General features: G+C 38.9%; 1 protein-coding gene and 1 long non-coding RNA gene across 3 annotated transcripts in view; both read right to left on the bottom strand.

Moving 5' to 3' along the window:
• The window catches only part of LOC105279827 (nuclear factor of activated T-cells 5), a 28064-nt gene extending 10821 nt beyond the window's left edge, over nucleotides 1-17243 (bottom strand). The window contains exon 1 of one of the 2 annotated variants that reach the window (XM_011339878.3): nucleotides 17008-17243. In XM_011339878.3, the coding sequence (XP_011338180.1) occupies nucleotides 17008-17086 (79 nt within the window). In that variant the 5' untranslated portion in view covers nucleotides 17087-17243. Of the gene's footprint in view, nucleotides 1-5844; nucleotides 7771-17007 lie in introns of those variants that run through there. The other variant, XM_011339877.3, reaches the window with a different exon arrangement.
• LOC109610991 lies at nucleotides 8793-14683 on the bottom strand. The gene is made up of 2 exons (XR_002193288.2): nucleotides 10231-14683; nucleotides 8793-9177 (listed from the first exon to the last, which is right to left on the bottom strand). It is a non-coding gene; the product is annotated as an uncharacterized LOC109610991 (long non-coding RNA).
• Nucleotides 17244-17506: the final 263 nt, after the last annotated feature.

Here is a 17506-nt window from a genome sequence, read left to right as displayed (position 1 = left end):
TACTGGACGGGATAATTGCGTGGGGGTGAAGTTGCAATCGCGGACGCAACTGGTGGCGAGGGGGTTCGATTCCCGCCCGCCGCCCTTCCTCTTGCCTCAACGACCCACAGGGGGTGGGCACGTAATCGACGCGTGCACACACGTGCATAAGGTGCATCTGTGTGAACATCAAGGAAAATCACGGGACGATGTCAACGACCCGGCTGTCAGTTTCCAATCTCGTCTCTTTCTCTCTCGTCTTCTCTCGTTCTCTCCTCCTCCTCCTTTCCGTACCGTTGTTGCTGTTATTATTACCAATCGTTGCATTACGCCAACTTGTAACAACTTGTTATCCTTTTTTCTTCTTTTTTTGACCGGCCAGTCAATTACTGCCTCTTACCGCATCTCCACTTTTGCTCGTTTTTCGTTTTTCATTATTCGCGTTAGCTCTCACAGTCTTCTCCACTCTTCCATTCGCTATTTGGACATGATTCAGTGCGAGAGTTTCGAGTGTGATGCTTGTTGCTGGGAGACATGTGTTTGAACAATTCGGAAATTTTTTTCGTGTCATGATAACAAGTGGAACGATCAACAGGTATTTATATTTATCTACCTCGCACGATTCATTCTGAACGCTAAAAATGATACTCAAAATAGATGTTCCAAATTTCGAATGTAGCTTATTCATCAATCCTTCATCTCTTCATTCAGCATCATCATTTCGAAAATGTGCAGTAAAGGTTGCAGCGATCGGGTATTTTAGAAATAACCGATGGCGCAGTGAATGCGCGGCATATACAATCAATGCCATAAAGATAATAATTGCGAAGGTCTCTCGGATGGCAACACCGTTAATTTTAATTACCCTGGCAATCTTGAGTCGATAAATAAACGCGACAAACGCTTCGTGCACCTCCGATGAAGAGGTGAATGTATCTCTTTATCGTCTCGTGGAAGGGTACCGCCAAGACGAATTAGGGCTCTCTTTGCGTATTTGCGTCTTCCAGCCGCGTCCTCGAGAAAGCTCGACAGAAGCAGAGAGAACGAGAGAGAAAAAGAGAGAAAGGGTGTACTCTCGATAACAGGATCGATAAACATCGTTACTATTACACGGCAAACAGAGCGCGAGCGCGCTAACTACGACGCCTCTCCTCTCGAGTCTCAAGGATATATCGTTACCAGGACGAATGGACGGAAGGAAGGACGAATGGATGGATGATTGAATCGATGTTCGGCCGATCCTTACGGCAACCGGTATGATAACATCTACAAGTTTATTCACCGAGACACCGGTTAGATTTTAAACGGAACTTCAATCAATACACGTGGAAAATGCGAGGACATATCGTCCTGCTAAGAAAAGTGGTTTAAATAAAGCGGTTGAATTAATAAAAAATCCCAGAGTATTTATTATTATTGTAATAGAAATTCTAATATGGAATTTTATGACTTATAATGGTGATAAGTGTTCTACAGCAAGTTTTGGAATACATACTAAAATTTCATGATACTTGAGAACAAAGTTTGATTAAGTAGATAAATGAAGTTCTATAATAGCTGTTCCAACAGTTTTGTGCGGTAAGAGAATACTTATACGAATAGTAAAAGTAATTAAATTTAAATAGATATAGATAATAGGATTTATATACGGATTTTTATTGACATCCAAACGTAGGGATCGTTTAAAGAAAAGAGCCGACACAGCAAAGATTTACAAAGATAGATAACCAAACAGACATTACTTTTACAGCGAACGATAAAATTTTATTACAGATACTAGAACCCTATAGTAAAAGTTAAGAGAGTTCCATGATAACCATTAAATAAACATCTAAGTAGAAAGCAGTTCTCCATCTCCTTATAGCCTTTCGAAATAATATAAATATCTATAATAAAATAAGTTTAATTAATGTAAAATGAGGATAAAATATAATCAATTATATTTAATCATATCTATATGTGTATATCAAAACATAATTTCAATAATTTAGAATAACACAAAATTAATCTAACGATATTAATTCTTGAATAACAGTATGTTATATAAAAGTTAAAGAAAAATGCAAAAACATGTAAATATATGGAGGGTGAAATAAAATTATTATTATTGTGTAAGAATTAAAGAGACTCTGCAATTCGAGATCTGAACTCGATGCAAGTACATCGTTTTCATTGCAGTCCTCAGTTAAAATCTTCAAATATCTCGTGTAATCATCTCGTTTCTGGACCTACGTTTATATAACTTCTCTTACTGAATGTAATTTTAATGGAGCTCTTCTGGAATGCGGTAAATTCATCCTGGAATATTTATTTTTATTGCCTTTTCCAGATACTTTAGGATCTCTTTGGACTCGGACAGAATGAATCTTCGCGACAATGCAGCTTCGCATAACAGTCTGTGTACACTTAATGGCATCTCTGATAGCCTACTTAAGTAGTCAAGATAAGAAGCCGAAGAGACCCCAGAAGCTCGGTACTGCTTGGTACCGGTATCGAAAGAAAGGAAGCAAACAAAGATAGATACGGTACATTCATTAATGCACTAGAATCTCGACGCTTTTCGGAAAGAATTCGCAGAATATCGCTGCACGTAAGATAAATATACTTCAAAATCAGCAACGCAATTTCTTTCCTGAAAGTAGTTAGCATACCTTAAACGCTCGGAAACACAACACTCTTAGAAAAAGAAAATCAAAACAAGAAAATAATAGAAAACACCTAAAGCCAAAATCACCGGACAAATTAAATTACTTCTCCCAAAATTAAATTACAAATTAAAATACTTTTGTTGTAAGATCTAATCATAATAATAGTGTTCAGGAAGGAAGAAAGAAAGAAACAAGGTAAATTTTATTGATTATTGATGGCGAATCAGAGACACGACCGCGACGGTGGCTTATCGGTAAGAGAACATCGCGTATCTATTCGAACGAGTGCCGATAACGAGACACTGATTTCAGTGATAGACAAGCATGACGATGTAGCCTGAACCTGTTCGTGGTGAAAAATGGCACAGAGAAGATCCCTCAATGATAACAGAAGCATTACTGCTTGATGACGGATTCCGATTTAAGAACACTGGAATTCCTATCAATTAATATTTAAATTTCCACCTAAACTCTTTCGTAATTTGCCATCATTAATGATATCGATTTTATTACGGTACATACATTTAAAAAGCGTGTTTTATTTCTGAAAACATAAGGAAAAAAAAGCAAAAGAAGGAAAAAGAGTGATATAAGAGTAATATAATAACAATCGAATAGTAATAATAATTCGAAACGTTTAATGCAAGATATATAATTAGAATTTGTCTTAATTATGTTATTTTTAAATGCTTCTTTTTATATCATTAGTTACTTTTGTCACTAAATACAGATTAATATAACTATAATAACGTAGTAATAATATCGATTAATTAACGTATTAATAATAAATTTCGTATTAAAAACCCATTACAAATTTGCTTAGAATTAAGCAAAGAATGTGTTTCGACATCAAATTATATTTTTTTTCATATTTTTCAAAGAAATAAATGAATAGATATCAAGAAGACATCGATATCTTAATGGGCTAGTTTTCTTTCAACGATTATATTTTTCTTCGAATTCTATTTATTAGTAATTATAACTTGAATCATGTATTCGCACGAGAATCTTAGCCAGAAAACAGTCACAACTGATTGAAAATATTGTATGTTGATAAATGACGTAACTCTGTAAACAGTCGTCTGGCATAAGCATTTAGTGGCGCGTTGTTAGACACGCGCTAAACGCTAGCCGACTCGAAAAACCAGTTCGTGTGGTTTAGCCTAATCGAATTTATCAATCCGCCGCCAATTGAGTCAACTGTCGTACTGTGTGTGTACGCACGCGCACGTGTGTTGGCTTCGTTATTCAACGAATTATAGACGTTACTTGACTATGTATACAGCGTGCCGTTAACGAGCCGCGTATGCGCGCATTTGTGTTTGAGTGCGATTTTAGCGATCATTGAGACACGAGTGTAGGCCAAAGACTCTTTTTGCGTATCAATTTGAGATTGTCGTGAGCGTATCGTGTCCACACTAAGCGTTTCAAAACACGTCTACGATGATACGTGATTAAACGCAATTAAAATTGATGAGCTATTCAAGCTGAATTAATGTTCTTGGATTTTCCTCGAATTTTTATGTAACATTCTCCGGCATCCGAATCGTCTAAAGTCCACTCTCTGATTCGTGAAATCGTAGTTTCGGGTCTTCGGATCGCACATAGAGACCCCTCGAGATGAGATCACCTGAAGATCTGTTGGATCTTCGAATCCCCGGATGCTTAAATGCTTTGATTCTCAAATTCGAAGCAACGACTAATTAAAATTTCCAGATTAATGTCTTCAAATACTCGTACAGATATAAGTTGAATAAATTACTCAACTGCTCGGTTGTTGTTCGGTTTGATTCAAATCTAAAAATAAAGCATTCATCGAAAATGATGACGCCAATCATAAGCACATTCGTAAACAATGACAGGAATGACGATATGAACGCATTAATATTCGTCTGACCGAAAACAAAATTTCCTCGCTAGCTGGAAATAAACTTCTCGATATTGAAATCTGAATCTTCTCTTTTTAAACTTCTACTTTCGACTCCAGTTTCTTGATTCTCAATGACCAATTTTTAATTTGAACTTCAATAAAATACATTGTTAAAAAATATATCTAATTATTAATTAATTTTCAGAAAGATTAAGGATTTTGCTAAAAAAATCCGCACGGACTTTCCGGTCAATCTAATATTATATTAATTCTTTCCTTCTTTCACTGAAAGTTATCGCCATTTTGACGGTAAGTGCTATTCAGTCTGCATTTGATATTTGTATACCTAGCTGGCATCGATTGTATTTTCTGCCAACTTTTAGGAATAAACTCGCATTTATCCCTTGTTCCTTGTATCTAGTTTTTCATATTTCATTGTACCTCGACCCTTAGACGCGTATCAGGAACCGCGAAGGTTATCTGGAACCCGGCACTCGCAGCCATTTTCTCGCTGGTCTGCCACGATACTAGCGCCGAGTATTTTCAACAATAATAATGCCGGCGGGAGATAGTACGGAAAAACATTCGTGGTGAGTCCAACGACCCTGCAAAAGCATACGCGCGGCGTGTAACTCTTTCATCTTTAAAGCATAGACATAATGAGATAGCGTGCCACGCACTTTCCTAATATTGTATGTTTAAACATTATGAAAGTATGGAGAACGGCAAAGCGACATATTGCTTTTTGTCTTATTTGAACAAATATTTATGAATTTATTGTACATTAAATTTTCAATTTAAAGATCGTAAACCTTTTAATCTCAGAATCAGAATCTAAGGTGTATTTTCTTAAACGAATATTTCAATTTTCGAAAAACTAAATTGTTACTTTCGATAGATGCACTGATTTCGGATCTTGAAGAATAATGAGAGTGCGAGAAAACGAAATAATTTTTCATCAACAAGAAATTTGGTTCCGTGAAATAAATACAAAAAATCAGATCTAAATCAAGATCAAGACTCCATTTCTGATGTATTACGCCGAGTATTGAACGAGAAAAGATTAGAATGGAAGCCCAGATAAAGTACTTTAAATCCCTCGAAGGATACTCTGGCGCCATTGGTTCGCAGCTCTTCCCTCCTCTCCCTCGCCGGCCAACCAAGTTTTCTAACACAGGTGGCAGCCCCATAAATTGTGATACAAAAGACAAAGTACAAGGGAACGAATGGTGAGAAAAAAAGCAATAATGGAGATACGGTCTTCAAAAGATTGTAAATGGTCGGTCGACAGAAAAGCAATAAACTCTAAAGAGCCAGGAAAACTTGTCGGACCCGGACACTAATTACCATGATGATAAAGGTCCGTCAATGCACTGCCCACGCATTGCAACTGTAAAAGCATGCCCAGATGATCGTTCACATGGTCCACAGCTGCGCCGTTGCCCCTCCTTAGCTCCTGGCGCCTCTTCTCGAAATCGGGTGCCATCAGGTTCCCGAGAACCTACGATCTTCCCTTCGCCACGTTGTTCCCTGATACTTGAGCTTCCGTCAATAGCCAGTAAATCATCGAACAATTCCTGACGACTTGAATTCCTCGTTCATTTAGGATTCTCATCCAGGATCGTCTCCGCAAATCACTGAAGGTTTCTTTTCACGACAAAGTTTCAAACAACGCAGAATTGTTTTTCCAGCGCGTCCACGCGGCACTTAACTCTCGCATAACGTGTTACTCACTTCGAAGATTACTTTGAGGTTCATCGTCAGTCCACAAGTTCATATTTCAAAGGATCACGAATATGATAAACGCGAATCCGGTTTAGTCACATAATTAGGAACCGGTGCTGCGACTTGGTCGCGAAATGCTTCTTATCAAAGCTTACGATCATTGGCTCACGAAAAAGATGAAGCTATAAGGCCTTCGGTTCCTGTCCCAATGTGATGTAAGTAAAACCGAACGCTGCGTTTGTATTTGTGCCTCTCTGAAAACGCGACGCGACACGGGCGATACCGCGGACAGCGAGCGAGCAAAGAAAACTACGACGATAGGAAGGAAAATGAAAGACGGGAAAAAGAACGCGCGCAAACACGACGCGCGCCGTGCGCGAACTAACGCCACGCCGCTCGACCGAGATCGGCATGACCTGAGCGCGAGAGTAAACAAGCCCCCACTCCTGTGCCAGCGTTGCGATGGCGCGCCGGCGAAGGTGACCAATCAGCGGGCGCTAATTACCTAGGTTATCGGCGGAGGCGCTTGAATTTGATCGAGCACCAATACGTTTTCTTAAATGACGGTGACACGCACAAAAGACCTCAAATTTGAAAATAATGACAAATTTGAAATTTGGACGATTTCCATTTATGAGGTTACAACATAATATAATTCTAAACAAACGCTGTCAAACTGTAAGAAGTAATAAAGATAAAGATATAAATTAGAGACTTTGCAATAATCAAGTTATGTAAATTTATGGAGAACGAAAGAAAACCTAAAATTTTACGAAGATTACATACCAAAATTTAGTTATGTGTCTTAGCTGGTTCACGCGTTTAATTTTTACTCGGCCGAATTTTTACTTCAAGAATTCTTCTCTGCGTTATAATTTCAAAGTTACAGTCGCAAAACGTCTTTCTCGGTTTAGACGACGAGTTTCTTAAAGGACGATTAGGCACGAATGCAGCGTTTTATCTTTCTCATGATTCGAACCATTATGTAAAATAACGTTTCCGTCCAAATTCGATGCGTGAATCCTGTCGAGCCGTGAGAGAATTCCGTCAGGGCGGACAACGATTAGATAATCGAAACGAGCGTGATCGATTAACGCACGAGAGCGCGCATACTTCGCGTCACGATCCCTGTCCCTGGTGTCGATCGTGACGTCGAAGGTCGATTATGAGTTTACGATCCGTGGATCATTTACGGCCCGTATAGCGACTTAATGCGAGATGCATTGCGATAACGCAGTTATCAATCCGTTGGATAACCCATTCTAATTGTTATTTATACATGGATTCGTAATTCCGCAGTTTCAGCGATCCGTAGATTCCTGCATGCGCGAGTTGACATAACCGCAAGGAGTCCTTTAATTTTTCCAGAAATAGATTTTGAATTTTGTGATTGCATCGACTCCTTATAAAGGGACAAAAATTATCAAGTTTCTTGTTGACGATTTATGTAATGGGAAAAACTCCTTTTTGCATGAGCAATCAAAAACGGATAAACAAATCACGGAGAAAACTTTTATCCAAGAATGCACACAGTTTAACACGTGATGACTTAAGGGGGGAGCCTGCTTTAGAACGCTGAAAATAAGGTATATTCTACGAATTGTTTTTGGAGAAACTCTATACAGCGGATCATTATAAAACTTGGTGCATTTATTAGTACATGTTTAAAGATAAAAAAAATTATTTTTTTATTTGAATATATCGCTTGTAGAGGTCGTTCTGGAGAAATCTTAGTGCAGCCGCATCGCCGGCATTGCAAATTGGTGAGCATTCTCCTGCCTCCAAATTTCGTCTAAACTGAAAAATTGAAATGTGTTCTCGTTATTTATGAATTCCCATCGTCGATGAACCAAAGAGAGAAGAAAAAAGTTGAAAAGTGCCAAAATGGTGGAGCTTAGAACACAAAAGTACGATTTTTAGGCAAAGTTTTTGAACTTTTTCATGCAAAAATAATTGTTTAACTTAATGTTTTTATGAATATTAAAGGTTCATCGACGATGGGAATTCATACATAACAAGAAAATATTTCAATTTTTCAGTTTGGATGAAATTTGGAGGCAGGAGAATGCTCACCAATTTACAATGCCTCCAGGACGACCTCTACAGGCGATATATTCAAATCAAAAAATAATTTTTATCTTTAAACATGTACTAATAAATGCATCAAAGTTTTATAATGATCCGCTGTATAGTTTCTCCAAAAAAATTCGTAAAATTATACCTTATTTTCAACGTTCTAAAGCAGGCTCCCCCCTTAACAAAATAAAATAAATAAATAATAATTCTAATAAATCGGCACAAGATACTAAATAATGAAGAAATTAGAGAGAAGCATCATGTACAGCACTGTTTTCATAGTTATCATGTCGAAACGTCATTAAAATGAGGGATGCATACAATGTTTCACGTTTAATCGCGGAATTTAATGAGTCGCACGTTCTACACATCAGCTGATCTGATTTATCAATTCATACATGCACGTATTTATAAATCTATATATGCACGTGCATGCAATTAATACCTGTTTTACAACACTATTAGAATAACTTCTGTTTTTCTTTCGCTTTTTCTTCGATAATGAAATCAACACGCCGCGAAATTCTCGCGAACCATCGCGAATATACGCAATCTGCGCAGCGTAAAGGCTTGCGAACTCACTGCACGCGATACTCATAGCGTGTATATACATATGTTTATTATTATTTATCATTATTGTTATCTCGGTCGCCGCGGAAACCTGATCTAAAAAGCGCTGAGCGAGCATGAAAAATCATCGAGGCGAGAATGTGATGATTAAGAAATATTTATCGTTAGCACTATTAGCGTCCATCCGTTATGTTAGTACTTACAGGGTGTTCAAGAGAGTCACGCGTGTTTTATTGTATCTTCTTCCTGGTTTCTGGATACTGCAGAGTATCGACAATTTATAATGCACATTCAATTTCTATCACCAATCTAAAAAAAAAGGAATTAAATTTAAATAATATAAATTTATGTTTATAAAATTATACTCTAATTTATGAATAAATAATAAGTCAGTAATTAAATAGTTAAATCACTTAAAAAAATTAAATAATAAGTCAGGAATAAGTCAGTTTATTCCTCTTCCTAACGAGATATGGACAAAAACGCCAATTTCTCGTCTTGATTTCATTATAACTGACTCCTATGTCTTACAAACATTTTACGAAATGTAACACACGTTTTTTATAGATTGGAAAAAGCATTATACACTGTCGTCTCTGGATATTTTACATCTAAGAATATGCTTGCATTTTGTACAGACAGTTAAGAAATGATAGCTGAAGACTGTGAGCTCGGAAATATGTATTTACACCAACGAAGCTACGTTGTCCTTAATGAAAGTTTTTGTTCTGTACATTTATATTGCTCACTATGCATTTGTATACCTTACTCATTGTAGCCGTGCCACTATGTGTTAAGTATACTTGTTTATTAATATGTACTCATTACGTCAGGCTGTAGAGTTACCTTAGGTCAGGGCAAACTTAATGCGACTTGGTGCAACTTGGTGCAAGATTGATATATATTACTTGGTGAAGGTTGATATATATTACAGTGTATTAAAAGCGATCCTAATACGTATTATAACGCATTGTGAACCCTCTTTATTCATATCGCTTTATGTTAAATGTACGAAATTTTCTACAAATGCTATATGCAAGAGAGAGATTATTCGCTTTTAAAACTATGGAGGTCTCTTCACATATGTGCAGGATTTTAAAAGAAAGAATAGCAAGAGTAACTGAAATTACAGTTTTCTTCAGTTTGAGGCTGATCAGCCCAAGCTAAGCGAGAGTTGAAGGACTAAGATAGGATAAGTTATCAATACGAACAGATGCGAGGAAAGAAAAAAAGTGAAGGAGCATTTAAAATTCCTCTCTATCCGTAAATATGAATGAAAATGTGCATCACATAATTTTGTGACTGCCACTTTGTAATAAGAAGAATCCGAATGTAAAGCGACGAGTCGAGTTTGCTACTTACAGCAGGATACAACAGGATTTTGGAAAATGCAATCACGTACAAATTAGGCATCTGCTTTCACTTTAAATTAAGTCGGGATAAACTTTAGCAATACGCTACGATCACTTCACTTGCCACCCTCGTAATCTTCCCCTTGCGCTCCCGAGAAGCGTGTATTCTAAACCATGAATAAATCAAGGTTTACACCTCTTCTCTTCTTCGTCCAGAGCCTGCCTGTGGTCGTCTCGCTGATCGTTCTGTCACTCTCGCACAATAAGTCAGCAAAGGCAATAAAGTCCAATGTGCACGAGACGATCGCGCTCAACGACATGTTTGTTGCTTGCTCGCCCCCTCTTTCTCTCTATGCGTGCCTACCGTTCAATTACTCCTCACGTATATGCACATTACATGGTATACATGCACGCCTGGCGCACACACGTGCGCACACACATACACGCGTGAAGGCAAGCTCCTACGTGGTCGTCGGCGGTATGGCGAGCGTCTGCAAGCTCGCGCGTATTATTAGTCGCTCTTATTAATCGTTTGATTACTGGCCATCTCATGACGATAGATCATATGGAAATCCCATGACGACAATGACTCAGTCGGTTTTTTCTTCTTTTTTCGTGAATATTTCGTTTACGAATCTTTCAAGAAAAATCGACTCATTCCAGCATCTTGAGAGTCCAAACTATCGAGACTTCATTTCATAATGATTTCAAGATTAAATTTATCAACGGAAGATATCAAAACTTGGTCCTATTGATACTTCGATACCATCGAGAAGCGTCGAGTATCGTAATGCCCGCGCGCGCATGAACGATGGCGACTTCAGGACGGCTCGTTAAACATGAATCCTCGTATCTCGCTGGACGATGACCCGCCTTGCTTATTTATCGTCGCGCTTTTACGGCTTAACTGTTATTCGGCGCTTCCACTATGCGACGATCGATACATGTATGTGTACACATTCAAGCACACTCGTATCGATCGATATGATCTCGATGGAAGCTAACGTGAACGTTGTGTAACGTGAATTATTTGATTAGGAAAATACATTGATTTATTTATTATTCTTCTTCTCTCTATATCGCGCACGTTATTAATATTTTATTAATTAATGGTTAATCTTACGTGGAACATTAGTAGATGACGGCAGTATCCCTGTCCCACTGTATAAAATTGTATAAAATTAGCATTTTATAGCGAAACTACGCATACATGTGACTCGATTAGACGAAGAGCACACACTGTGCGGGAGCAAGAGAGAAACGGTAGGCGAGGTTTTATTTCACGACGACCATGAGAACGAGATGAATGCTGAATAGAGACGCGTTTTTGTGGACTGAACTCTCGGGGCCTTATCTTTAGGTGGACGGCCTATTATCATTGCGGTTCTCATAGAAAGATAACACGCTCAACACAAACATGAAACAAAACTTCTTCCGATTTCTCCACGTAAAATATTTTGAGAGTCACTGAAAATATTTGAAAGACCGACTAGAATCTTTAGTAAATTCTTTAAGAATTTCCCCATGGAACGTCCTCAAAAATCTTGCAGAATTTTCATGAGCATTTCGTTTGAGCATCACTGGTACAAGTGTCACATTCGGATTCTATCACGTTTCGCGATCACGTGCGTTAGCTTCCTCAAATCGTTTGCTGTTTTCGCGTGTTCAGCTGCTCGATCAGCTGAGCGCTGCTGAATTGCGAATCAGGTCCGTCACCTCGCTAGCTCAAACCTCAACAAAAAAAAACAGTTTAGCTCAGACATTGACTAGTCCTAATGTTAGTCAATTAAGTACTGACTACATACTCGAATGCATACGTTTCTGGAATAAATAATTATGTAAATGCACCAAATTTCAAATCAACAAACAGTCGGTGAAATGCTAATTTACAAAACATGAAAAGAACCAGTTTCGATCAAGTTTGAAGTTGCGTGTATCTTTTGTTAATTTGAAGATTATATATGAGGAAATAACGTCTCATAAAATCAAAATTACGAAAAGTTCAGATGCACGCGGATGTTTTTGAATCTGACATTTGAGATAGTATAAACAAATATGATTCATCTTAATGCCTAAGGGACTTCTGATATCGCTAATTGAGATAATAAACAACAGTCATGGCAGCTCAGATTTCTCGCAACATCAGAGGACTTCTTGGTATAACTTTATCTTTTCAAACTGTTTCGAAATAAATGTAGAAAATATTTTTGCAGGTAAGTACGCTTGGTTAAATATCTAATTTAATTTAATTTATTCTATACGCAACCTATTGTCAGTGTGAATACAACTTTGATGCCGCATTTAGTTTCCAACATTTTACGCTTTTAAATGCACATGTACAATTCTACACACTTCACATACTGATACGTGAGAAGCAGTATTGAATAAAAAGTATTCGATAAGGATCGATACTTCTCTATACATATATGTATCCTCTCGACATGACATTCATAATTTTGTATTACACTAGCATATTTTACGGCAAACCATTGGACAGAAAATACCTATTAAAAATTCTTGTTCTCGAAGTAGAGATATTTTTCCATATTATTTACGATACATAAATATTTGTTATTTTAATTAAGTATTGTATTATAATTATGTTGAATAAGGAATTTAATAAATTTATGACGCGATATCTTGATTTATTAATGTTTCTCATTTTGCTGCCTGGAGTTCTATAGAAATTGATAATTTTTAATAATACGACACCACTTCTGCCGCATCGAATATAACATATTGATATGGTAAACTCGCACAGATACCCGGCATTATCTCTAATTGGCCGCTTTTGTTCTGGGATGAGCAATCAACGACAAGAGCAATGCACGCGACCAATCAGCATTTACATTCAACTTAAAAGCAACTAACATTCATACTGATATTTTCATGCGCGAAATTTGAACGATATAAATCGTCGATACTCATAAGCATCGCTCATTGTATTGCCTTGTGAAGAAACAATTAATACATAATTTTCTAATATCTGACTATGTGATATGAAATATGTGAAGACGAAAACCTTGAAAGAGGGACCCCGAAAATGCCACAAAAGAACAAAATGTGATTCTATTTCAGAAGAGTAAACAAGAGGCATGGTTTCTTGTATTTCGCGCCAAACATGTCAAGTTTTTCTGGCAATTCAACGTTCAACATGATGAAACATGTAAGCATGCATAGTAAAACTGTCAGTGCGGACAAGGAACAAAAATCGATCGTGATCATCGAGTAAACAATGAAGATTAAATTCGCATACGAATCAGTACTTACTAGAAGGATTTTTAATATGTATGTGTCGCAAAAAAGCATATCACCGATACTTGTTCCTTCGCACACTTAGTATGCGAAAGATAATTGGTTAAATCATGCATCCTTATAAGTCAAGTATTCGACTATCGCGATGCTTTGCGATTCGCAGATGCCGCTTGAGATCATTCAAGGAGGCAAATTGCTAAGACCCTGTAGATTGGCGGTGATTGAGTCTACATTACAAAGGCCTTGAAGGCGTTTAACGCGCCAGTATTCACGGCAGTCCTACAAAACGCTTTTCTCGCCATTCGATTAGCCCCTCAACACGCGTGAAACATAACAACCCTTTAAGGATCTTTGCTGCTTAAGACTTACGAAGTATTCGACAGTTGCAAAGAAACTTTATCTTGATGTTGAATACAACTATAATTTCTCTCATATTTTTTTTAAGAGAGAAAGAGAGAGAGAGATCTGAGTTTTTATTTAAACTTTATTTTTTTATCTTTTCTATACTTTAGTATAGAAAATTATCTATCTCTTATTTTCTACAAGTCTAAATCTGGTTTAATTCAATCTCGTTTGGATAATTTTTCGCGCAAATGTAGAAGTTAAAAATCATCTCTATACAGTTGTCATCTCGTTATTTTTAATTCCGGGTTTAAAATAGACAACCGCGCTCGATTTACGCTCGGTGTTTAAGTGGCACTTATTTATATCTGTAACAATACTAATGACGTCGGGTTCACCGACTCGAGATAACATGAGTGTTTAATTCGGGCACTTAAAATTATTATTCGATGATCAAGTACCTTCCGATAATAACAATAATGCGCAAATTTATTCGATGCATCGCATCGAGCACCCCAAGTAAAGATATCGCGGTCACGTGGGTGTAACCACGTGGTCAAGCTCGCGCCACAAATATGTGAACGCGTGTAATAAAGCCCGTATCAGACTACGTATTGGAGAATGGAGATTGCAAATTGGAGATTGAAATTTGACCAATCAGAACAAAGCAATCTGGGTCTGCTTTGTTTTGATTCGTCGGATTCCAATCTCCAATTCGCAATCTCCAATCTCCAATACGTAGTCTGATACGGGCTTAAAGGTGTTGATGCACCGCACGATTTAGAGTTTAGAGAATCCTTTCAGACTCTTATAGGTTCTTATTTCTTCGTTATATTTGAATACTTAAGGGGATGCTGGAGTTGCTAGTGAACTATTTTTTCACTATAGCGATGGTAATTGCAGTTTCGAAAATTCTCTTTATTGCTTGTGCAGAATAAAAAATCCTTTTCCACAAATGAAGTATAGATAGAAAGTCCGCTCTGCAGGACTTTATATTCAAAATGGAAAAAAGTTAAAAACTTGCATTTGTCTTTTCTAACTTTTTTCCATTTTGAATATAAAGTCCTGTAGAGCGGGCTTTCTTTCTATCTATACTTCATTTGTGGAAAAGGATTTTTTATTCCGCACAAGCAATAAAGAGAATTTTCGAAACTGCAATTACCATCGCTATAGTGAAAAAATAGTTCACTAGCAACTCCAGCATCCCCTTAAATGTCCAGTTCTTCGAATATTTTGAATTGTCAAAAATTACAGCTCAATCGATTAATAAAACAGGAGCACGGCGTTGTAATCGGGATTACGCGTTACGACGGCTTGCAACACGTAATTCAATTATACCACGTGATTCCATTTACGTACTCTCCCCGTGTGTTATCACACACCGCTCATTCTTTCCCTCCCACCCTCGCTCTATTCTTATCGCGACGCGCCAGGAATGCATTTCCATCGCGACGCATCTTCGAGCGACGCCGCGAGTCGCGAATTTTGCCGAAACGTCGCCGAGGATATTTTTAACGGGCTCTTATTAATGAACCGCCAATCGCATCGTTGCATCGCCGCTGAAGTCGTGCCGAAATTCTTGCGTGAAATACGAGAAAACTCTTTATGATGATCGCAGCGCAACGCATCGAAGAATCGCATTTCTTATCACGCAATTCTTTTTTGCATTCTTTGATTTCATTGATCACGAGTGTACTGCGCGTCAAATTTCGAATTTGGATCGATTGGTGGCAAACATTTCGAACGCAAAGCGAAGCGATCAACCGGCCAGCATCGTCATTATCGCTCGGACCGCCGCACAGTGGTCAAAACGACTGAAAACGTGGCCAAAATCCATTTAAAAAAAATTTTTTTATCGTCATTACATTATTGTTTGTTAGTTCTAAGTCCGTACTAAATTTCTCTAGCGTTATAGTCCAAACAAATTTCATTTATGAGAGCTATAAATGTATAAAGTTCATTATCGTAAGTCTCTAATATGATTTTGGCCATAATCGGTGTCACAATTGTGATTTCATTCACGAAGTTATCACGTACCGGGTTATTAAATCTTTTCATCCTTGTTTTATTGTATCCTTTGTGCTTCTGATAACGCTGTTATTTATTCAATTTTCATTACAGTTAATAGAAATAAAATAAGATAGTGCTGTTGTGATGTAACACTAATGAAATATTGCGATTCAAAGTCCCCGTCGTGAGTCGGCGCGATAAATCAAACAGAATTTAAAATTTAATTACATATCAAAAGAAATAAGAAAAAGTTTATCTGCGCCAAACTGCGCCGAAGTTTTTTCTCAAAATGCTTCCCTGAAGACATATTTCAGTGCAACTTTTAAAATGGGACACCCTGTATATATAATTAATATTATATTAATTACATTGCATCAGAATTATGGGAAAATCACTAAATTGCAGTTATATATATGATTTAGAATAATTTGAGTATGTACAGAATTTCGACCAGGTTTTTGGTAATCTTGACCACTGTGCGCCGTGCTTTCTTCAATCGCGCTTCATAATAAACAAACGCGACAGCGATGCATCATGCCGCGAATCGCTGCGAAGCAAGCCGATTCTTGCCGAGACGAGCGTGCCGTCGCGTACGCGAACTGCGCCCCGATCCTGCGGGGAGAAAACGAATCCGAGAAGGGCGATCGCGGATCGTCGTTCTCGCCGCCATGTCGCGCGCTCGTCATGTGCGTACACCAGGACATAAGAATTGCCGGATGCGCGGCGATGACTTCAATCCCGCGACAACGCCTGGCCCGTGACCAGTGCTCAACGTCGAGATCTCTCGGCGAGCGGAGCGGAATTCGACGTGACGTCACTCGCGTCTGTTCCCGTAAAACCGTGCAATTCGAATCGGCTGACAAGCGACGATCGGATTGCCGATCGCGGCCAAGCGAGCGGGATTAATTTTAAGAAGCGACGTTCGCGAATCGCGCGCCGCTTGCTCCTCTCTCCCGAGTTCAAATCTCGCGCTTGCGTTCGCGACGGGTTCCCGATTTATCGCGCGGCACCGCGTCGTGCATCGCACCAGCTGGTATGCTCGTGCCGATACCGCGGACCCGCGTGCGGCGCGGGGCAGGGGGCGAGGGGTACGATGCGCACAGGAGGGAGCGGGCGGATAAGAGAGTTGCGCGGCGATCTTGCGAGTTTCTACGCGTGGCGATTGCGAGATTACGCTTACCGGCCGCGGACCTGGCGCCGCTTTTCCCATGATGCCTGCGGTACTTCTTCGCCGTCGCAGCCCGGCCCTTCAGCAACATCGTACACGCACTCGTACGCGTTCGTTTACAGCGATGGCGCGTCCGCTACGCATTATTATCCGGCCACACGGCAGCCATATTTGCTTCCCGCTGCCCGACTGTGGAGCTCGCGGTCGTGCCGCGGTGGCTCGGCTCGGCTCGCTCGGCCTTTGGCTCGCGGCCATGCTACCGCCGCGCGCGCGCTGACGTCACGTGGCGCACCACGTACCAGGGCCGTCGCGTCTCACCGCACGCCCTGCGCTGCTGCGCGCGCAGCTCTCACGTGACAAGCAGAATCACATGACAAAGGCGCGCATGCGTAGAACCGTCACGTGATTGGATGCACCAGTGCTCTAAACGAGTTTTTGTTCTGAAACTTTGAGATATTAATTATTTTGTGTAAGATAGTGTAATGAATTTTTCCTCAGAGTACTATAATTT

This window comes from Ooceraea biroi, chromosome 7, assembly GCF_003672135.1.
Source record: "Ooceraea biroi isolate clonal line C1 chromosome 7, Obir_v5.4, whole genome shotgun sequence".
NCBI lineage: Eukaryota > Metazoa > Arthropoda > Insecta > Hymenoptera > Formicidae > Ooceraea > Ooceraea biroi.
Note: the sequence above shows the minus strand (reverse complement) of the source record. Positions and strands in the feature narration are given on the sequence as shown.